The sequence below is a fragment of the Blennius ocellaris genome (assembly GCF_963422515.1).
Source record: "Blennius ocellaris genome assembly, chromosome: 11".
Taxonomy (NCBI): Eukaryota; Metazoa; Chordata; class Actinopteri; order Blenniiformes; family Blenniidae; genus Blennius; species Blennius ocellaris.
Genome location: NC_137660.1, coordinates 6,024,621 through 6,048,991, shown reverse-complemented (window position 1 = coordinate 6,048,991; position 24,371 = coordinate 6,024,621). Strand labels below are relative to the sequence as shown.

The window sequence follows — 24,371 nt, the reverse complement described above, 5'->3', positions numbered from 1 at the left end:
CTTCTCGAGTCCTCTGCTGTCAGAAAGCGTTACATCAGGGTGATTACCCGAAAGATGAATGCTTGCGTTTTCTTTTACGTATGGGACATGTTTCAAGCAACATTTGTAGACAGCAAAATGTCTGCAAACCGTTTTCACTCCCTCCTCGTATTCAACAGTGAAACTGAAATCATCGCACCACGGAGACTACGGATACTTGCAGGTGCTTCTTCAAAATTCTGTGCCTCAACCGCCTCACTTGTGCTTGCCATGGCTCCCTTTGTTTTTGCCCGCTCATTGTAAGATCGCAGCACGCAGTGAAGTTCTGAGGAACCATAACATGGGACTGGAACCAGATTTGGACTCCAAGCATGTTTTCACCCCAGGATGGTGCAGGGACTCAGTTCCAATTGGGGGTGGGGGTGCTACACCTTCATTTGGTAGGGTTTGCCTTTACACTGCACGTTTGAGAGCAGATCAAACCGCCTGCACACACAATTTGGGGGCACTATCGCCCCAAACGAACACAAACCAGAGAGGAAATATAGCACGACGAAGAAACACGTCTCACTGATTGGTCCAGATTGGCGGTGTGTGCGACCACTTCCTGGACAACAAGATCCATCTGCTCAGGATGAGACTGACCTTCCACAAAGAGATAAGGAACTGCTGGGTTGTTATGCTCACTGAGACTAGTTGAACCACAACATGCTGGACTCTGTATTACCTAGACAGACTACTTTTCTTTGTTGAGATGAGCCGTAGGGAAAAAGCTGGTGGGCGGAGCCACAATCGTGATCGGACATTATCTCGTAGGGAGGGCTCCGCCTTCAGACAGGCACAAGCTGTGGCATGTAAAGCACTGATGCTAAATGAATTGCAAAACCAAATACCGCCACACCAGAGGGCGTACTGAACCATGCATGGTGAACTGAATGGTTCAATATTCTACCGAGAACCATTGCATCCCTAATATTTATGTTATTCCTTACCTGTCAATGATTCCTCTCTCAAATCTGTTGTACTCTGAGGAATATACACATACAGAACATATTGAATACCTGATGTCATAAATATTTTTTGACATAACAAGAATGCTGAAGATCGGGATTAAATCAGCTCAAAAATCATCCACAGCATTTGGCGTTTATTTACCAATAAAACATGACAAACTTGAACATGTTCTCAATCAGATAGTTATAATGACAAACCTGTAATTCTAGCTGCTTCAGCATCTTCTTGGACTTCTTTAGGCATTTTGCAAGTTTGCCATCTGAAAGAGATGAGAGAAATTAACACTTGAATCTGCAACATTAACTAAACTTGGTAAATTAAATAAAAACCGACAGTCAACATGGATGTTGGTTATTATCCACATGTTAGTGATCCATAATCAATAAAGCATTTGAATTATGCACTTAACTGTATGAAATGGCCGTGGTTACCTTGGTAGCGGATGCCGTGCTTAACCTTTACAGATACTATTCACACTGTGATCATAGGGCTCAATTTCCTCTCAAAGAAAAACCTCATTGTAGTAAAATATATAAATATTGACAGGTTTAGGATTTACTTTATTGTCTTTTACATATGCACAAGTACAGAGTAGCAAAAATGCTTCTGGCACCTAATCCAGAAGTGCAATGCAATAGAAAATGAGTGACTATATATCTATATAAAGCCTTAAGTAGAAATTGTCACAAAGACAAGAAGCTGCCAATCCATTCTAATCAATTTCAATTAATCAGAATTTTCTCATATTAAAAAAACAGTTCCATTTGACTTTTCGGTGCATGAATACACAGTAAATTGAAACAACAGTGCAACAGTGGTTAGAGCTCTCGCCTCAGCACACGAGTCGAAAAGTACTAAATCCTTCCTGTGTGGCGTTTTCATGTTCTCCTCGTGTGTGCGCGTAGGTTTCCTTTGAGCATTCCGGTTTCAACAATTGTCTGGTTACAAGAAATTGTCCCTCGGTGTGAATGCCTCACTGTTTTCTCCTTGCCCTAACTTGCCCCTAGGAGATGGATGGGTGGATGATCAGATACAATGTCCACCTTGATCTTATGAGATGTCATAAAGAAAATAAAAACTACTAAAATTTGTGCCCACATGTAACAAAAGTAGCTACAAAGCTGATCTTTTCTGCATTTACACACAGAATGGAGGCTCTATAGGTCAAAGACTCTTTTCACTTAGTATTTCTGAAATCCAGAGACGTTGCTACAAACAGATTGAGTCTTGGAAAGCAGAATTCTCAGATTCAGGGCAGACATAGAAAAGGGTATACAACTGTCTTCCAAAGCAATATTGTTGTGACGTTCTCTATAACACATCGCTCACTTAAAAAGTGTTCGTCATCGAAGTCCACCTCGAGGCCCGCATCTATGCTGTGCAGTCTTGTATACTTGAGAAAGGAGAAAACACGAGTTTAGTGAAGTGAAATCTGTAAACCAACTTGAGCTGACGTGAGCTAGCCTCGCTGCTCACGCTCATGCTAACGAATACAACAGCCACAGGACAGCCGACACACCTTGTCTATGATCCGGTTCAGGGACAGATGAAAAGCTTGACGATGTTTTTGGAAATTCTCTTTCACAAACCCCGTCATATTGTCTTTAAAACGCTTTCCATGCAATATTTCTGCACCGCAGCATAGAAAAGAGCGCTTCTGAAATTCAAACGAACGAGACTCCAAGCGTTTAAAAATACTGAAATCTGATTGGACAGTGGGCATGTGGTGCCTTCATGAGCTGTGGCAAAAATCTCAAAGATAAGAGATTCAAATCATTTGATATTTTCTAGTGTGAAAACAAAAATCTCTTTGCCACTTTTCCCGTAAACTAATCAATATAAATCGCAGATTTTTCATTTATTGTGATATTATGTCTTGTATTTTGACTACCGTTCCAAAATAACCGAACAACTACAGGCTTTACGAGTTTGAGATTAGCCCGTGAAGTATGACTCTTGCGTCATTTTCACGCGACAAATGTGGGCTAAACATAACAGAACCTTCTCCACATTGAGAGCAAACGTTTCAAAACTGCCGTCAAACCAAGAAGAAGCAGAAGAGAAGAGAAGACATTCCATTTATTTGACTCCATTTGTCTTTATTTTGGGGTTGTCCGTAGAGAATGTTTGGTCAGGATGACTGCACGGACCCTGCAGGAGCTGGTATCGACGGCAGCCTCTCTGCATCCTGACCGGGTGGCTGTTACTTTTGCCGGAGGCTCTCAGTCCGGGATCCCGGTGTCGCTGTCCTACCGGCAGCTGGATGAACTCTCCGGGGAACTCTTCAGATCTCTGCGGGAAAACTGCTCTCAACGCGGCGGAGGGATCGGCTTGTACTGCGTGGAGGATGTGCTCACACCAGTCTGGATCCTGGGGTAAGTTGGAAACCTCTTTCAAGAAGGAGTAGCTTCTACATGAATCATATGTTACTCGTTTTTTTTCTTCAGGGTGCTGCAGTTTGATGCTGCATATGTCCCTCTGGACCCAGAAGCAGATGGAAATCTCTCTGTTACAGTCAGGAACCTCAAGTACTGCGCCGTGGCGTCTCACCTGCTGCAGGTTGGAGCATCCATCCATAAATCCATCCTACACATACGAGTCAATATTATCTGTCACCTCAAAGGCATACATCTGGACTTAAGGTGTAACCCTGAAAAAGAATTAACCCTGACATGGCTTGGACTCAGTCTCACAACTTCCTCTGTTGTGAGGCAAGCCTGCTCACCTCTACACACCCATGGAGACCCACGCTCAGATCAATCTATCCATCCATCTTTATACTGTTTATCTTGTTCGGGGGTGCTGCAGCGAATTATGAGTGAGGGCAGGAAATACCTGGACAGGTCACCAATCCATCACAGAAAACACACACTCTAATGGTCATCAATTCACTTCACATGCACGTTTCTGGACTTTGGAAGGAAACCCATCCATGTGAGAGATTTTGAAAGAAAGGATTTGGTATTTGAACCCTCAACTTTCTAGCTATGAGGTGAGAGCACTAACCACTGATCCACCTCAGGGCCACATGTTAAAACAACCCTTTCAGAAATACAACCTTCATTCAAGTAGCTGTTACTTTAACCCTTTTGTTGGTTTTTGTACATGCTGTAAGATGTTGAAGTGGTTACTGCTCTTGCCTCACAGTGAGAAGGTCGAGGTTCAAATACTGGCTGGGCCTTTCTGTGTGTAATTTGCATGTTCTCCCCGTGTGTGCGTGGGTTTCCTCTCACAGTCCAGAAGCATGCAAGTGAGATTGGTTGGTGACTAACTTGCCCCTAAGTATGAATGCGAGTGTGTGGTCGCCTGTGTCTGTTTGTTTATCCTGTGACGGACTGGTGACCTGTTCAGGTGTTTCCTGGCCTCGTCCACAGTTAGCTGGGATTGGCTCCAGCGCACTGCCACCCTGGACAGGATTAAGTGGTTTACACGATGGATGAATGGATCGTTGTTGTACCTCCCAATTTTCTCTTGTGAAAGCTGAGACACTACAATGATGAAGGAAATTGAAAAAAAACATTCAAGCGTTTGTTTTTTTAATTTGATTTTAAAAAGAAATCTCTGTTGTTACAAAGTCAAAGATGTTTATCATTATTATTATTATTTACCGCATCACTTTGTTGTGTAAAAAACACAAAACTCACAGTTCCTATCATAGTGCACTTCCGTGTCAGAGATTCAATTGTTCCTCTGATCAGTAAAAAAAAAAAATAAAAATCTCAAAACCTGGTGAAACAGTCGAAATTCAATTTCAGTCTTAATTTGAACACAGCCAGATGTTTAGCTGTACTCTTCTCTATTGAGGTTTGGGATTTTATGTAGTTGTGGTTAAAAGTCTTGCGGTTCATCCAGTTGCTCTCCTGCAAGCTGAATGATGTTGAAGGATTTAAATGGATGATGATCAAGAAGTATTTACATTTGTTTACATAATGTTTACGGAGTTATTTTCAGTTTCTGTACTTATTTTAGCCACCAGAAAGCCTGACTATTTTATATTTCTTATTTGATTTTCATCCTCTTATTTGATGCTCAATTGTATTTCTCTTTATTCTGTGTAATACTTAAAGGAAATTCCCTCTTGGACTATTTAGTTCGATTCACTCTCAAGAATTCTCTGATGTATGTTTGCACATGAAGCTTTCTTCTTTTCACAACTATTACCCATCTCTCCCCTCTCTCTCCAGCAATTCAAGGCCGCTCTCCTCAAGCCGGTGACTGTGAAAGTTTCCGTGGTGCTGCCCAAGTTCAAACTGACCCTGGTAGAAATCAGTGGGCTGCAGCATGGCCAGAACAAACCAGGGGAAACAGAACAATCCGGAGCTCTGGCAGGAGGTGGTGCGGAGTTCTTCAAGCACAAAGACCTGGCCTACGTCCTGCACACATCTGGAACAACAGGTTTTCCAAAAACCGTGAGGGTCCCACACAAGTGTATTCTCCCCAACATTTTACATTTGAGGTCAGTGAGGCTCAACCTGTGCAGACCCCTGCTCTAGAATCGGAGTGTTAGGCTTCTTTTAGTAATTAACCAAACTTTCTGTGTTCAGGTCTTTGTTTCAGATAAGTGCAGATGATGTGTTGTTCCTCGCTTCACCTTTGACCTTTGATCCTTCCGTGGTGGACATTTTTCTCGCCCTGTCGTCCGGGGCTCAGCTCCTTATTGTCCCCACCGTGGTCAAGAAGATGCCCAATAAACTGGCTCAACTACTATTTAAAGAGCACAAGACCACGGTCCTACAGGCAAGCACTGCCTCTTCGACCTCAGTGTTTTTGCTGGCATTCTTTGTCTGATGGGATTGTTTCTGTTTTAGATCACGCCCACTCTGCTGCTGCGTTTTGGTCATCGAGTCCTGAAAGAGGACTTGCTGTCGTCCGACTCCTCATTGCGGGTGCTGGCTCTGGGTGGAGAAGCCTGCCCGTCACCGGCTGTGTTGAGAAGCTGGAAACACGAGGACAATAAAACCCAGATTTACAACATCTACGGGATCACTGAAGTGTCCTGCTGGGCCTCCTGCTACCAAATCCCACAATCCCTGCTGAGCTCCAGCAGCACGTGAGTGATCACAGTTTAGCTTCTTTTGATTTTGTAATCAAATTGTAATAATATTCAGCAGCTGAATGCCGTAACTGACCCCTCAGAAAGGATCCTCCCGTGCCTCTTGGGATGCCTCTGATGGACACAGTGGTGGAGGTGAGAGGAGAAGACGGCTGTTTGGTGACAGACGGTGAAGGGCAGGTGTTCATAGGTGGGAAGGATTTCTCAGGAAGAAGAGGATACTAATGGATCAAAGTGAAACTTGAGCCATGTGGTCGTCACTGCAGGTGGAGAGGACAGAGTGTGTCTGCTGGACGGTGAGGACACGCTGGTCCCCGGGACCATGAGAGCCACCGGAGACTGGGTGAAGGTTCAGAGCACACACATGTTCTACCTCGGTCGGAGGGACAGGATTATCAAACGTCACGGAAAACGAGTGAACCTGGACGGCGTGCAGCAAGTATGTTTGTATGTGCAGATTGTGTAAACATTCAGGTTTGTGTTCTGAACCAAGGAGAAACACGTTAAAGTGCCAGTTTGCCAAAAGTTATACACCACACCCATGGAAGATCTTTGTTGCCATGAGAAACCGACTTCACCTGACATTAGTTGATGTAAAATGTATACATGCGCATATTACATGTTATTTCCTCAGTGAAACATAAACAACATACGAGATGTACGAGTTAGAGTAGAGAGCTTTATTCCTCCCCGCGGGGAAACACAAACTTCATGCATTTTACTATTTCATGTGAAATATTGGCTTATTTTTAATTTAATCGGAGCAACATATCTTGTGAAAATTAAAAAGATGGAAGATTGAATTGATCAAATGAGAAACTACCATTCTATAACTAATGAAGCTGATGGGCAACGTGTCTGTGACCTCACTTCAGAAGACCTCACGTCTAGAGAATTTGCATATTTCATGAGTACATGTTATTCCTAATCACCTCAAAGGCAAGAACCAGATGCAGAGCAGTGAATCGCAGCACACATACCAAAAAAATTGGGGTTTATTTACTAAACTTAGATCCTGAGAAAAGCACAAGATTTACAGGAAAAAGGGAACAGAAGGGAGCAATATTACAAAAGGAAAATCAACAAAGACTCAATACAACCAACCAGTGGACAGGAGGTAAACTACAAACTGAAAAACCAAGACAACTCAAAAGCGGACATACCGCCACAACTCTGGATTTCTAAAACTACGAAAACATGGGAAGTCACTAAACTCAGAAATCTAAAAAAAATAATACATGAGCAGATAAGCACCAAGTCAAACTTGTAATCTGTATGAAAGAAATAAACACACACGGCAGGGAGGGAGGGAGGGAGGGAGAGAGAGGGGGGGGGTGTTTGTTCCTCTTTTCTTTAAAAGAAAAGGGCTTGGGCTTGCTGTGGATGATAAAAGACTATTTTTTAATCTCCGCCCCTCCAGGTGATGCTGACTCTGCCTCAGGTGGAGTCCTGTGCTGTCGCTCTGCACCGAGGCTTTCGACTGATCGCCTTCATTGTTGCGTCTGCGTTGGAAGAAAAGAAGGCGGCCTCCACCTCCTCCATGCCGCAGCGTGTGTTGGCAGAGCATCAGGAGAACCTCCCCTCCTCTGGTGAACACCAGCTGGAGGAGATGGGCGGCGCAGAAGAAGATCTGAAGGAGCTCATCATGAGGCGGCTGTCTGCTCTGCTGCCGTCGCACAGCGTTCCCGACGTGCTGCTGCTCGTTCCGGCGTTGAGCCTGAACCCTCACGGTGAGTTTCAGATGCAGCGGCGACTCATTCACTCAGCCTCAAATCATTGATGTTTGGTGTTTGGCAGGCAAAGTAGACCTGAAGGCACTCATGAGAATATATGAAAGAGAAAGATGGACTCCAGAAGCTTCTCCAGGAGACGCCAGCCAACTCCACCAGCGTCTGCAGGCTTTGTGGCAGGTAAGTCTACTTTGATGAAGTTGCTCACCTCAATTCTAGCATTCAGGATTCTGAATATTTCAAACCGTCGCTCAACAGAAGACTTTAGGTCTCCCCAGAGAAGAGAGTGTTAAAGAGGAGTCCAACTTCCTGTTCAGTGGAGGAGATTCTTTAAAGGCGTTGAGTCTGACCGATGACATCCTTACCGCTTTGGGAGCGAGCTCACCGCAGCTTCTGGAAATCATAATAGACGGGACCTTCTCTGACGTCCTGCATCACGTCACCAGAATAACGCAGCGCGCGGATCTATCGCCGCCTGAGCCGAAGAAACGACCCACTGACCATCCCGCTGCTGTCCGGACGAAAAGGGATCGCAGAGACGCGACGGCCACCAAGAAACTGAGCTTTAAAGTGATAAGACGAGCGGGAGATTTGATGGAAATGAACATTGGCGACGTCGGAGTGAATTCAGAGCTGCATCCTGAAAAGATTAGAACAGAAAGTGGTAGCGGGGGCCTCACTCTGAGCTGGTCCTCGGACACGGGCAAGTGTGTGGACGCCTCTCCGGTGCTGCTTGTACGAGCGGGAACAGGCACGGGGTCGGATGCCACCAGAGCGACGGTGTTCATCGGCTCACACTCCCACAGGGTCCAGGCGTTAGACCTGACCGATGGCAGCCTGCGGTGGGAGCGAGTTCTCGGGGACCGGATCGAGTCCTCTGCTGCCGTGTCTCACTGCGGCACCCTCGTCGTTTTAGGTCTGCACCATTTCTGGACATTTTCCGTTTTTAACATTTGGGATCCGTCTTTTGGATCATTAGTTCGAATGTGTTTGCGTCACAGGTTGCTATGATGGCAGCGTGTACTTCTTGTGCGCTGAATCCGGAGAGACGCGGTGGGTGTTTGAGACGGGAAACACTGTGAAGAGCTGCCCGGCCGTCGATCCTCACACGGGCCTGGTGATAGTGGGGTCACATGACGGGAATGTTTACGCCCTGAATCCACAGGTGGGTGTGTTTCATATAACTTTTTTGTCATCATTTCACTTCCTTCAATCTAATGTGACATGAAAATGGTGAGTATTCGAGGCCTCAGAATGGAGCCTTGTGGAACTCAAGGCGTATCAGCTTCAGTTGACTGACCACTACACTGCTGCAACACTGCAATTTCTCTTTTGTGGGACTGAAAAAGGTTAATCTAATCTAATCAAGTAGGACTATTTTACCAGTGTGGCCCCTGAACTAAAAGGTCTTTGACACCCTCGATTTACGGCGTATAAAATAATTTTACATCTTTAAAATAGGTGAGTCAGCATTTAATTTACGTCCCCAAACTACTAAGTTTAAACATGTCAGGATGAAGAGAGACAGGTGAATTGGTAAACAATACATGAAAAAAAAACCCCAGACTGTACAGATAGAGTTACATAGAATTTGACTTCATGGAAGTTTTGGACAAAATAAGAGCTGAATGCACTTTTTTTTATGGTTAAAAGGTAAAAGAAGAAAGAGAATGAAAGTTTGAAACTGTCCAACCTGAAGCAGCTGCAGTCCACCAAACACTCAAAGTGTGAAACCAAAGAGCTTATCCTCAGAGGAAAGGAACTCATCGTTCCGGGAACTGGATTTCACAGATTGGACAGGCTGTGGTGGAGGGTCACTGAGGTCAATGATGGCAAACATTTACGTCACTGAAGAAAATGGTTGGTTGAAAAACACACAGGGACAACAATCAACCAGTTCACAACCTGCAGTCAGAGCAGGAAGTCTCAACTCTAAATTAATGTCACAAGCTTGGATTCAAAAAGGTTGATCACCTGAACTTTCATCATATATTTATGTTGTTTTTAACTCATTTCTGTCTTTCATGAAGAGCTCTCTCTCTCTCTCTCTCGCTCTTTCTCTTTCTCATTTTGAAGTGCATGTCTAATTGTGCTCAGAAGTTTGAGCTATATAACGTGCTGTGTTTTTCAGCTCAGTCGATGTGTTTGGAAGCATCACTGCGGTGGCGGTGCCGTCTTCGCTTCGCCGCATCTCCACCCGGCCCACAGATGGACTTGTGTGGCGACACTGGGGGGACGCCTGCTCTGTCTCAACCTGGTTAGTGAAGGAACGTCCTGTTCGCCACTTTCACATGAAGCCTTTGAAGATCCAGCAGCGACATGTAGGAATAGACACAATCTTACGGGGGGGGATTTCTCTTCCAGGACAGTGGAGATGTTCTCTGGTCTCATTGCGGAAACGTTCCCTTCTTCTCATCTCCAAACTGCTGCTCGGAGTGTGTTGTGATCGGCTCTGTGGACGGAAACATTTGTTGCTTCGACAGCTCGGGCAAACCGGTGAGAAGTAGAATGCTGTCAGAGTGGATTCGTAAAAAACACCCACAATGCAACAGCTACAGGGGAAGGTTTTTGGACATTTCATTGAATTTTACACCAGAAGGTTATTGTTGAGAATTGTGTCGTTTACAGGTGCAATTACTTGCAATTACTTGCTTTTCTGTGATTTTCATCACGTATGGTCTGCGAAGAAAGAAAAAGATAACATTTCTAGGGTTTTTTGGCACTATTGTACTGGTTCAGCCCACTCAAGTGGAAATTGGAATGTATGTGGAAGCAGAACTAAAATGAGTTTGACACCCCTGGTTTAGAGAAATAATAGAACGAGATGTTAAAAACTAAATCAACTTGAAATTGCTCAAGAAAAGTAAAATTAATAAAACTGTAAAACAGCTCAAATGGTGTTAAAGGGAACATGGCTAGAATCGCCAAAAACAGCTAAAGATGTTGAAATGGCTAAATAGCAAAACTGCTCAAATGTATATTGGGCATAACATTGGCTTTAAAATGTGAAATTGCTGAAAACGGAAGCAGGTAAGCTTGCTAAAATAAATCAGGGCATAAAAAGGTGAAAAGTTGAAATGCCTAAGATAAGCAAAAGAAAGTTACACAAGTGAAATGGCTAAAAATGCCTAAAGAAATGATGAAATAGGAAATAACAGCTAAATCAGTCCAAACCATTCAAATGACTAAGAGGCAAAACAATTAGTGGCCTAAAACCACTAAAAATGCATTAAAAACTGAAAATGTGTCCGGTTTTAATTGGTAGTAATGGAACTTCATGAGTGCAGAACAATATACAGATTGTAAATGTTTCACAAACCTATAAATGGAAAGAAACGCTCCACTCCATTGTGGCCGTCTCGGTGTTTCTCCGCAGCTGTGGCAGTTTATGACGGAGGGTCCGGTCTTCTCCTCTCCATGCTTCACCCCCGACCGGCAGCGGCTCCTCTGTGGCTCTCACGACGGCCGCCTGTACTGCCTGAGCCGCTCGGACGGAGCTCTCCTGTGGAGCTTTCAGACCGCCGGCAAAGTGTACAGCTCGCCGTGCGTGTTGGACGGCTCTGCGGCGGGGCGCGGGGGGCTCCTGGTGGGCATGGCGTCCACCGACGGCACCGTCTGGATACTGGACGGACAGGACGGACGCTCGCTGGCCTCCCACAGGCTGCCCGGGGAACTGTTTTCATCACCTGTGGCATGGGGAAGCTCGCTTGTGCTCGGGTGTCGAGACGATTACGTGTATTGCTTAAAGCTGAAACTTGAAGACGTTTAATGCGTTTTTGGAGAGATTTTAATAGCACTGTTTCTGTGATGATGGGGGGGGGAGGAGCTGTGAAAATTTGTATTCACAATAACGATACTATTGCTAAACAATCCATCTTTCTCCCGTTCAGGGGCGCTGGAGCCAATCCCAGTGGGCTATGGGTGAGGGCAGATACACACCGGCGGGAAATTTACGGTCAACAATTAACCTCACATGCATGTTTCTTTGGACTGTGGGAAACCACACACGCACACGCACACGCACACACACACACACACACACACACACACACACACACCACAGGGGAAGGTGCCTCCATTCATCCAAGATATTTTCAGGCTCTCCAACACTAACCACTAGATGGCAGCAACAAAACAGGAAGTTTCTGCATCGGCTCAGTAGAGCTTCTATGATTGTGTGTGTGTATTCCCCTTTTTCGTGAAAAGGCTTTCAAAACATAACGAGAGACCAACATAACAAACCAAATATAACCCCCAATAATTGCATTTAAAACACCACAAACAGCTGCAATGAATTATGGGAGTTTCTATCGGCTGCACTGAGGAGCTCAGGATGTCCCATCATGCCTTGCAGCGACAAATTCATGTTTTGTGTTGTTGGAGGTTATTGTGGGTTGTTGTTGGGCTTGGTGTTGTGTTGATTGTGTTTATGTGTTTTTGTTCCCCAGTTTAGGGAGTAATTATTTCATCTAGTTTATTTTGGTTTGTTAGAATGTTGGTGTGCAACCATGAGTGATGAAGGTGTTGTGTGGAGTGTCGTCCGCTCTGAAGATCTGGTTGCGAAGTTAGAGTTGTCAAAATAAAAGCTTCTGTTTGTTCAGCTGTCAAATAGCAGTCCCGAGTAGAACAATCTTTCATATATAAGGCGCACCGGGCTATAAGGCGCACTGGCAGCTTTTGAGAAAATTTTAGGTACTTAGGTGCCTTATAGGGCGGAAAATACGGTAAAATAACTAAACATGTTTGTTTCCAACTTTGTTCTTGTTTTTTTAAACCAATTGAAAACATTTAAAAGCAATTGACTTTTGCATGAAGCCACATTTCTCAGTTGTGATGTGATGATCAGAGAGAAACAACATGAAGTTATTTTGTTTCTTAATCAGTGGAAAGAAATGGTCTTGAAATGGTCCATCTCGTTTTTCAATAAGATTCAAGATTAGGAATTGAAAAAAAACCCACTCCAGAAACAAATATATACAAATAAGTTAATAAAAACACATGTTCTGTTCTAAAACATCAAAACTCCAAATCTGAAGTGTGCTTATGTATTTAATCAACTGTATATGGTAGATCACTGAATATTGAAAAGGTCTCCATGCTTTAATAAATGGCTTTTGGGAACATTCCTCTGTATATCTTGTCTTCTGTAGTTTTAAGGTTCCTCGCTACGCCACGTATCTGAGAAACTGGTGGTAGCACAGAATCCTTCCTCTAAGGTATCAGGTAACCTGCTGATAGTGAAGTCTACAGTTTCGGCCACCGCGATGGGGGTATTCCTTCAGTATCGGTCCGATACTGCATGGAGTATCCCCTGATAAAACCCGGCAAGCATTTCATGACGTCATGCGTCGTCCGCAGGAGGGCAAAAATGAAGTCAGCAGTACGAAGATTCTTTAAAATGAAGGAGAATTACGAACAGAAGAGTGGGAGTTATGTTCTGCTACATGCTAAAGATCTTCGGGGCTCACACACCAGCGATGTTACACGTGAATTTAATAGGACTGATACACTCATTAACGGCAATCTGGAGCGTGTGGCTGCACACAGCTAGCTTGGTCGACCGTCTACAGTTCACATACCGCAGTGCAAAGACACGCTACGAACTGCAGGATGAATACTGTGAACTGGAGACAATTCATACTTTTTACATGTGCATGTGACCGTGCAGACTGAACCACGCATGTACCGGAGCAACCAAAAAAAGCAATGGACGCCTACTTTGAGTAGCACTTGTGTGAGGAGATGTGCCGGGATACCTGTCTGTACAGTCCCAGCTTTAAGGACGGTTCAGAATTCCTGGCGTGAAAAATGGAAAACTTTAAGAAGAGAAGTGGAAGTGGGATATGTTCAAGTTTATGGACGGGGATGCTGGTGACTGATGTGGACTTTGACCTGTGGTATGAGTGGATACGCATGCTCATCTGCAGTTCACATTGAAGTCCAAATAGCATATGTGGAAGAGCCTTCAAAAAATCCATGCATCTTTGAAATCACAGAAGTTAGACATTAGAACTTACATTCAAAAGGCGAGTTGTTTATTTGACAATAAGCTGGAAAAGCACTTGTGATATGATGATGAAACAGTCTAGGGCTTTGTCAAAGAGGTTTCATGAAGATGGTGGATACACACGCATATACACACACACACACACACATACACACACGATCCACAGAGGGTGAATCGCATTACAAAGAAGGACAGTCTTCAGAACTGAGAGAGAGACAAGAGAGGACGTCGCTCTGCAGAGTCACTAATATCAGGTTTTTAACAAAACAAAATATGAAACTTGAGCATGGGGTATGCAATCTGTCCTATGATTTGTGAATAGTGAATTATTCAGCAGTAGTCTGAAAGCCTCTCGAACTACGGTAAAACATATTACCAAGGGAGGCTGTGAGCCACGTAAACGTAATCCCCCTGAATCCCAGCGACAGAGACACTGATCTGAAGTATGAAGTCATACTTGATTGTTATCAGGGACAGTCACACGATCCGGGGAGACATTTAGAGTTGCTGGATTTGGTTGTATATTCTGCGGTATACTGTTTCTTGAAGTTCCACATGATGATTGTAATAATAAGATTGTTTGTATTTTCTTTTGCAACCTGCAACGTACTTCTGGTTTGTTTACTTTATTAACTGACTTTCATCTGTGGTTGTATGATCAAATGACATCAAAATGTTCCTGAGCCATTCGTTTTTCATCAATTAGTTAACTGACTATGTTTGTTAACTTCATTTGGTCCCATTTTAGAATCGTTCATGATTTTAAGGCTCATGTGTGCCAGGAGGTTTGAAAATTGATGAAGATGATGACAGCTTGTGGAATGTCCGCTTTAAATTTCTCATAATCAAACGCTGCTCTGTTTGAGTCCCCATGCATTGAATCAAATGTATTTGACTTGTTTTAAAATGTGTACAAATGTTTAATGATAATTGAGCGTAGGGTAATACATAAGGGATATAATGTATAATATATAAGGAATATTCATATATTTAGTGACTAATAAACAGATTTGTTTTCAAATGAGGCATACATTGTAATAAATCATTAGATCATATGTTCATTGACAAAATTTGACAATTTTACTAACAACAATCTAAAAAAAATCCATTATCATCACATGAAGGCTGATGGTTGACTATTTCAATAAGTAGCTCTCCTGTAAACTGTTGAATTAAGGTACAAACCAGTAAAGTGAAAATAATGAAGATGTTTGAAAAAAATCTAAAGCCCCCAATTCCCTTAAAAACTTTGCATTACCGGTAAATGTAAATAAAATACAGAATTCCATTATTTGGTCATCTTGTGGAGCTGTATTTTATTCTCATTGGCACATAAACGGCATATCAGATATTGAAATTGAAACATTATAGTGCAACAACAACAACAAAGAGTGTCATGAATCACCATCCAGATTCTCCTGGAACGAGTTTTACACTCACTGTAATAACAATCCAACTTCATCGTCTGTCCATACAATGTTCATGTCTCCCATTGTTAATGTTTATGAGGCATTATTCTCTGCACGTGTGTGGTTTCAAAACAAAAACAAACAACAGCACCCACGAGTGGCCCAACATGAAAACTACATTCTGTTCAGCGTTTCTGCCGCTGCCGTACAAATGGACGTCATTTTTTAATTAACTGTTGTAATGACTTTGGCAGACTTATCATCAATGGGACATTGTCATTTCAGTCAAGCACAGAACTGTCCGTTCAAATAACCAAAGAGCCTCTCAGCATTGGGACATTTGTTTCTCAAATTGTGGCTCCGTAATGAAGCAGCTTCAGCCGGTTTAAAATCTGAAGTACATTGTTATTTGTGGCCGACTGATCTCTCTCTTTCTCTCGCTCTGTGGACAGGAAGTGAAGAGGCCTGACAGACAACAGGCCTGACAGAAACATCAGTGGTGAGGAGAGATTTTCTATTCTTTTGGATTTAATTATTTTAGTTGTGAGCTGGAGTTCACCAGGAGATGGGGTTTTCTTCTGTTCCCTTCTCAGATGTACATTTTTATTTTGGTAGTCATCCATCCATCCATCCATTCATCCATTCAGCATGTTCAATTCAATATTATTTAAATAGTGCAAAATCATAGTCATCTCAAGGAACCTTTACAGAGAAAAATATAGCTTTTGAGTAGATATATAGTGTATATAAACACTGAATTAATTGTTTGAACTCTTTGCTTCCTCCTTAGGGTGTTCATTTGTTTTACTCAGATTAGATTATATGTCTGATATCATTGCGTCATCGAGGAACCTGGAAATGAGATTCATGCTTTCATTACACCTGGCTTGGAATATTCAATCTACATGTCCTTTTGTTTTTACCAATTTCAACCCATCCATCCATCCATCCATCCATCCATCCGTGGCTGAATAGTATAAAGTGCATGTGATACTGGTTTAAGCATCAGTGCCAACCTAACATTATTGTAATACCAGACTTTTCAGAAGCAAACTGTTTACAAGAGACAGAGAATGAATTAGAGGCCCCTGGTGAAATAGAGTCAGTGATATAGCTCAAGATAAACTGAAACACGAGAAACTTGCAAATAGCAGTGAGTGATGTCGTGTAAATGTTAAGGCACAGGGAGCCAGTCCAAGAAAACCTCAACCAAGGAATCTCCTCTTTCGACACACACGCACACACGCACGCACGCACGCACGCACACACACACACACACACACACACACACACACACACACACACACACACACACACACACACACACTCTTCTCTGCGTGACCTTTTCGGATAGAGTTGCAGGCTAAATGCTGGCTATCAGTTGAACACATGGTCTAGACTGGAGATAATCTATCAAACAGAGGAGGACTTTCATTAATATTTAAAGATAGACAACAGTGATTGAAGCACAAACATATATGAGGCAATATCAGAGTTTCTTTATAAAACCCCGCTTGTGAGTATGGATGGGCATTCTCTCACATGTCAAACATTCTTCTGTTTGTCACCATTTAATCATTATGGGCCGAGCACGAAAGGCCAGGCAACTGCAGGAGTCCTCGCCTGGAGGACAGAAGCCCGTTTGTATTTGTAATGTTTCTTATTAGGGACCGAGCCTGAAGGGCCAGGCGTGGGGGCCAGGACCCTACTGTATTCACTATTTCTTTTTGTTTTTTCTTCATTTTTTCATTCCTGATGTGGATTTGAGCCGAAATTTGACCCACTAGACATCCTCAAATGTTGATCAAATTTGGCATACTCATCAAGAATGGCCAAAAAATTAAGGAAATGTAAACACTAACCCCCAGAGGGCCAAAATATGCTTGTGACTGCCACCAAGAAACATTAAAACGGCCACGACGGCCTGTAGGCATGTTTAGATCAAACCAAAACTCAACTGTTCATCACATTATGACCTAAAAATCACACACTGATACCCCGAACCTAAATTCAACAGGAAGCCTGCAATTTACCTGTCAAAGTAAGATTTTCACCAAAGAAAGGCCCTCACGCAAATGCTATTTCCTCTGAAGAAGAATAAATTTGACCCCCAAAACATGCTAAAATGCTCACCAAATATGGCACCCTCATCAAGACTAGTGAAAGATATATGAAAATGTACAAATGTATCCCCAGAGTGCCAAAATCTCTCTCTAACGGCACCAAGAAACACTAAAATGGCCACCTAAAAACACCATAACGGCCCCCATGACCCATAGGAACATCGTAGAGATCAAACCAAAACTCAGTTGTCCATCTCATCAAGACCTAAACATCATGTGCTCGGACCTAAATACAACAGGAAGTCAATTTGCCTTTCAAAATAAGATTTTAAAACACTGTTTCCCCTGAGGCCGAATATTGAATTGGCTTGAAAACACTATTAAATGACAGAGGAGACCCTCCTGCTAAAAAATTCTGTTCATCTGTTTGACTAGTCGAGCAGTTTCATTTTTATTAGCCGTGACAGAACACATCGAACAAATGGCAACTGTGGCTAAACTGTGACTCTGACCAAAAAAGTGAGGACATCAGAAGCGTGACAATAACCTGCCGAACAAGGCAATGTGACACGGCGGGAAAACTCCATAAAGCTTTACCTATTTGATGAGAGAGAACATTGCATCCAAACCACATTCTTACTTTACCTTATTCTTTTTTCTTCACGCACACTTACATGTGTAACCTAGGGTTACTCTACTGTCAAAGGTATTGTTTTGTTTTTTTAGATTAGTTTATTTTTATTAGAAATTCCTTTTTTATGGTGAATATGAAGATTCCCAGGTACCATGAATGCACCCTAGCGCTACACACTTCACTGCAGCTGTCTGCAGGAGCAGTTTAGTCCTGTCCGGAGGTGCGGCCTCCCGACTTGTTGAGCCAAGAAGATTATTATTTTTGTTATAGAATATCCTGGGTGGTTTTCTTTTTTGTGTCCGACAAACTTGGATAAAGAACTGAGCGTGTCATCTGAGGACCGGATGCCACCTGAGATGCCCATGATGGACGCTTCTCAACCAACGGCTACCTGCTTCCAAGGAGGGTGGTAGAAAACATATTATCCAACTCATTTGGAGGATTCCTGATTTTTTTTTTTTATTATTATTATTACTGACCTCTCAGACAATTTTATTGCTACTTGTTTATTTATAAAAAAATTTGGGTCAAGCGTTATACCACAAAGAACTGATGAAGCAGAGGATTTGAAATTGACAATTGAAATGACATTGAATCATAAAAGGTTGAATCAGATGAATTTATAGTATTTCTTGTTTTTTCTTCACATGTTCATATTTGTTTAAATATACTTTGTTGAACGTTGTCATTGAATATTGTAGGCGTCATCATTGGGTTGGAGGTTTATTTCATTTTCACCGTTGAGTATTCACTGCCAGTCTCCTAATAAACCTTGTAGAGGCTTAAACTGAGTGGAGGTAATACATCTCGAAATTTTTTGATGACCACGGTCAAAATTTAGATTTTTCTGACCACTCAGTTGAAAAGGGTGAAACATGTTTAAAGGCACGGACCTATTTCCACTTCCCAGTATACCAATTATACACTGATTATCAGGTCTCTTAATTGTCTCTTAGTCTAAACACAATTACACTTATTCAAGGCCCTGGTATTCCACACATCTCCACTGTGCAGGAATATAGGTGACACCATCACAGAATGGAGACGTAGATGCACTATGTTAAGCCATTATGTAGAATCACAGCTGTTGCCATAGCATTAGTAGTCGTAGTTAGCTTCAGATGACGTCTGCAACCAACAGTTAAGGGTTATATTTAAAACATTAACAAATATTAACTATAATAAACAATTATTGTTATTATTAATTACCATTATTATTATTGTTATTTATTATTATTATTATTATTGTATGATCTGGATGTTAGTGACAGGCTCAGGGCCACCCGATAGTGCCATAATGGAATGAGGATGCATTTAATTTGACATTGTGCAGTGTCAACTTTAAGGTGTTTTAATTTAACTGAATGTCTTCTAATGATGCTAACATACTGTTTGATTTGTGTTTAGTTTAGCTCTGACAGTGCTCAGGCAGTTGTTGTTCATGCGAGCTGAGGCAGCAGCAAAGCTGTGGACAAAGTCAAAGAAACAAGAAAAAACTAATGAAAAATGAAAACTCAGCTCTTGAAGTGCAACAGAAACGGACACTGAATCAGCTTAAGCCAGATTTGAAACCTATGACACAGGATTTCAAATTGTGGCTGTGGAGACGAATTCCGTGAGAAGAGGAGCCACGAACACACGAGAAGATCACGCCTCTCTCCGCCCCGCCTCGCAGCAGGAGCGAGCACTGAGCGCTGCACAACCAGAACCGTTGCAGCTTGGCCACACCGGCATCTCCAAACAGGAGTGGAAGCGGTGCCTGGCTAGCGGCCTGTGTTTGTACTGCGGCTAGCACGGGCACAGAGCTGCAGCATGTCCTTTAACAGAACACGCTCACTTGGGTTTAAGGAGGGCTCCGGTGAGTCTTAAGAATCCCTCCACTGCGCCTTTAAGAAGACTCATGCCAGCTAAACCTGCATATGACGGCACCACATTAGACATTGACGTTTTCATTGATTCATGTGCAGATGAGAACTTTTTGGACCTTATGTGGGCTGAGCAACACAATATTCCCACTGATATGTTATCATTGCCTTTAAAGGCTTTTGCTTTGGATGGACGTGAGATTTTTTCCATTGATAAAGAGACTTTCAGTTCAGTTATTATTTGGCCCCTCTCATGTTGAGGAGATTTCTTTTCATTTAGGCCTGAGTCTGTCCTACCCAGTTATCTTGGGCCTTCTTTGGATGTGTTTGCACAAGATTCATGGTACAGACACTTGGTCTGGGTAGAGTACGCTCATAATTCTCCCTGTTCATCTACTGGGCTGTCTCTGGTTGAGTGTGTTTATGGTACCAGCCTCCCCTGTTCCCTGCCTCGGAATCTGAGGTTAGTGTGCCTTCAGCTCTGGTGTTGGTGCGGCAGTGCAAGCTGTGCTTGACTTTAAACCAGAAGCAGGCTTTTGCGGTGTTCTGCAGAGCGTAAGAGGCTTGCAGATCGGAGTGGGGTTCCTGCCCCTACTTACACTGTTGGTCAGTGTGTGTGGCTTTCCACCTGGGACCTGCCCATCTGCTCAGATGCGAAGAAGCTGTCTTTGAGGTTTATTGGACCCTATCCCATAGTGAAGCTTGTTGGCGCCTCTGCAGTTTGCCTTCTCTTGCCCTGCTCATTATGTGTCCACCCAAACTTTCATGTTTCCAAGGTTAAACCTGCCAGGGTTAGCCCACTGGTTCCCTCCTCAAGAGCCCCTCCTCCTCCCCGGGTTGTAGATGGTGAGGTGGTTTTTACTGTCAGGCGGCTCCTGGCAGCTCACCGGTGTGGACGTGGCCTTCAGTACCTAGTTGACTGGGAGGGTAAGGTCCTGAGGAACATGCCTGGGTACCTGCTCGGGACATTTTGGACCCAGACATGATGAGGGAATTCTACCGTCAGCATCCTGAAATGCCTGGGCCGTCTGCTGCTAGTCGTGGAGGGGGGGGGGGGGGGGGGGGGGGGGGGGGGGGGGGGGGGGCTGCTGGCAGGGACTAGGCTGGAGGATTACTCTTAAAGAGTGGGCAGGTCACATGTGTCTGTGCGGTCCTGTCAGGTCCACACCTGTAGCTGTAGCCAGTCTGCAGTCATTACCATGCCAGCTATATATGTCCTGTCTGTGTGTTTGTTCATTGTTGGTCTGTTAGTCATTGATGCCTGGTCTGTCCTGATCACTGTCTGGAGTCTAGGTTGCTGTGCACTCCAGGTTGAGGAGCAACCTTCATCTCTCATCAGCCTGTACTGTCCTTGTGATTAAAGACTTGGTTAAACGCAGCCTGCCTCAGAGTCCTGCAATTGGGGCCCGTCTGATTCCTATGACACAATGAGTCTTTTCCTGAAAAGACAGAGTTAGGTTGGAGTATAGCTAGCAGTGCAGCAGCTTTGTTCAATGCAGGTGTAATAAACAATCTTTGTCATTAAACTCAAAGGACGAACACGGAAATTGAGAATCCAGAACTCCATGTTGGAGATCCGTGAGTTAAAAAGGCTCAAACTCTCCAAACAATGACTGCAGAAGCTGGTCTAGTGGATCGCTGTCATGGGATGCAGATGGATCCAAATGCAGAGAGGCTCCATATAATGTTTATTGTTGAAATAATTGTCAAGGCTGTGAAAATCCAAAATCAGCAGAGTCCAAAAACCAAAAAATCTAAAGCGCACCAAGACAAGGCTGGGGAGCAAGGAACGGGATGGAGACTAAACACATTGAAGAAATAAACTGACACAGACAAGACAGAGAGGGGTTTACACACACAGAGAAGGCAGACACACAACAGGTTTGGCACATGAGTGTGGAACAGGGAAAGAAGATGATAGGGTAATTGGAAACATGAGGTGAGACACACAGGAGCAGATAGACACAGAAACATGGCCATTTTTTGGCGACTTTCATTTTAATCGTCACATTTCTACTGTGGGCGAAAAAGAAAATGCAGAGTGCATCATCATCCAGACCTGCAAAAACAAAGCGGAAATAAACACATTGATCAAAGGGGATCAACAGTCATTAACAATGATTTAATGGTTTGATTCTGATTATAATTTAAGGCTTTTTTTTCAATTAACATATTATATTCCAACTTGCACTTAATATATATACAGTATAACCAATTGTTTCATTTCCATGATACCTGTCACCATGACATAAACAAATCACAGAGGTTCACTTTGGAACATCAAAGTCTTTCACCATATGATGTCATAATGTTGTACATGACATGAAAGCCTTTGATGTCATGATGTCATAAGTGAATCTTTTGATGTCATATGGGAGATCTTTCTACATTGTCAGACAGTCCAGAGGCCACCAATCATTTCAATTACAACATTGGAAATGTTATTTCAAGTGCACCTGTACAATTTCAAAGTAAAACAGTTATAATATTTTTCTTCCGAAATGGAGAGCACACAAACAACACTGAGAAGAATTCGTGCCAGAATTAACAAATTAAAAGTGGAGCTGATGTCTTTCCACAGCATTTGCCAAGAGCAGAGTGACAAATACAATAAAATATTTGATCACTTTAACAATTGGAAAGAAGAAGACAATCTCTTGAAAGATAATGATTGGAGGAACCAGATCAGAGCTCTGAAGGGCAAACAACAGTGGAACTCTATGCTCCAGGATAAAGACCAAAAGCTGAAAAACAAGGAGGAGGAGATTGAGGTCCTGAAACACATTCTCCAGTCACAAAGTAACGCATTTGATAGGATGTTGGAGAAGAAAAGCCGTCAAATCAATAAGCTGCTGTCTGACTGGGAGAAACAATTATTGACGTGCAAAAGACCCTTGCTCAACTGTGAGAGAAGCACGTATGACACCATAAATGAAGTCGAGAACCTCCTGTGTGTTTTAGACTGCAAAGAGGCCGAGTGTGGCCAGCTCACAGAAGAACTGCAGGAAAAGATTGAAGAGGTAACATTCATTAGGGCCAACCTGGAGTATTTAAAGAGTAAATCGGAAAGCACTAGGGAGGCTAACCTGAAGAAGGCAACTGAAGAGCAATCTGCTGTGGAGTCTAAGTACGAGCAGAAACTCAAAATGCTTCAATCGAATGTCAATAGTTTAGAAGATGACAATGACAAACTGCTTAAAGAAAAGCAGATATTGAGCAGCAAAGTTGAAGCTCTGGAGATGCAGTTGAAGAAGGCTGCTGATGAGCAATCTGTCCTGCGCTGCAGGTACGAACGAAGAACAGAAAACTCGAAGAAGCTGCTGATAGAAAATGAGGAATTAAGCAGCCAGGTCAGAGCTCTGGAGTCCGAACAAAACCACGAGAAGGACCAACAGCTGAGAGACAAGAAGAAGAAGGTTCAGGCCTTGGAAATCAGTCTGCAGTTGAAGATTGGAAGAACTGAGAGGATGTTGCTGGAGAAATGTGACCAAGTCGATGAGCTGCAGCAGAAACTGGAGAAGATTACTGAAAAGCAATCTGCATTGAAATCCAAGTACAAACAAAGAAAAGACAATTGTAAAAATCTTCTGAAAGAAAAGGAGGATTTGAGCAGCCAGTTCAGAGCTCTGGAGTTCAAACAAATACAGCTGGACTCTGAGCTTCATGAGAAGGCCCAACAGCTGAGAGACAAGAAGAAGAAGGTTCAGGCCTTAGAAAACCGACTGAAGAAGACAGAAGAGCAATCTGTCCTAGAGTTCGGGTACAAACAAGAAATCACCAGGCTTCATTCAGAACTTCATGAGAAGGACCAACAGTCTGAACGACAAAGAAAAGAAGGTTCAGGCCTTGGAAAACCGTCTCCAGTCGAAGAGCAAAGAAACTGAGAGCATGTTGGAGAAGAAACGTGGCCAAGTCCATGATCTGCAGCAGAGGCTGGAAAAGACTGCTGAGGAGCATTCTGCTCTGCAATCCGGATACAAACAGGAAATCACCAGGCTTCATTCAGAACGTCATGAGAAGGACCAACAGCTGAACAACAAAGAAAAGAAGGTTCAGGCCTTAGAAAACAGTCTGCAGTCGAAGAGTGAAGAAGCGGAGAGGAGGTTGCAGGAGAAACGTGACCAAGTCCATGATCTGCAGCAGAGGCTGGAAAAGACTGCTGAAGAGCATTCTGCTCTGCAATCCGGATACAAACAGGAAATCACCAGGCTTCATTCAGAACGTCATGAGAAGGACCAACAGCTGAACGACAAAGAAAAGAAGGTTCAGGCCTTGGAAAACAGTCTGCAGTCGAAGAGTGAAGAAGCTGAGAGGAGGTTGCAGGAGAAACGTGACCAAGTCCATGATCTGCAGCAGAGGCTGGAAAAGACTGCTGAAGAGCATTCTGCTCTGCAATCCGGATACAAACAGGAAATCACCAGGCTTCATTCAGAACGTCATGAGAAGGACCAACAGCTGAACGACAAAGAAAAGAAGGTTCAGGCCTTGGAAAACAGTCTGCAGTCGAAGAGTGAAGAAGCGGAGAGGAGGTTGCAGGAGAAATGTGACCAAGTCCATGATCTGCAGCAGAGGCTGGAAAAGACTGCTGAAGAGCATTCTGCTCTGCAATCCGGATAC

The 24,371-nt window shown here is 43.3% G+C and overlaps 1 protein-coding gene across 1 annotated transcript; it reads left to right on the top strand.

Moving 5' to 3' along the window:
• Positions 1-3,073: 3,073 nt before the first annotated feature.
• Positions 3,074-12,902, top strand: aasdh (aminoadipate-semialdehyde dehydrogenase). The gene is made up of 14 exons (XM_080504415.1): positions 3,074-3,368; positions 3,441-3,552; positions 5,178-5,449; positions 5,538-5,730; positions 5,802-6,043; positions 6,130-6,236; positions 6,313-6,485; positions 7,467-7,776; positions 7,844-7,956; positions 8,035-8,692; positions 8,778-8,941; positions 9,908-10,033; positions 10,141-10,272; positions 11,153-12,902. Exons 1-14 carry the CDS (start codon positions 3,130-3,132, stop codon positions 11,543-11,545), a joined length of 3,234 nt encoding a protein of 1,077 aa, XP_080360541.1. The 5' UTR covers positions 3,074-3,129; the 3' UTR covers positions 11,546-12,902.
• Positions 12,903-24,371: the final 11,469 nt, after the last annotated feature.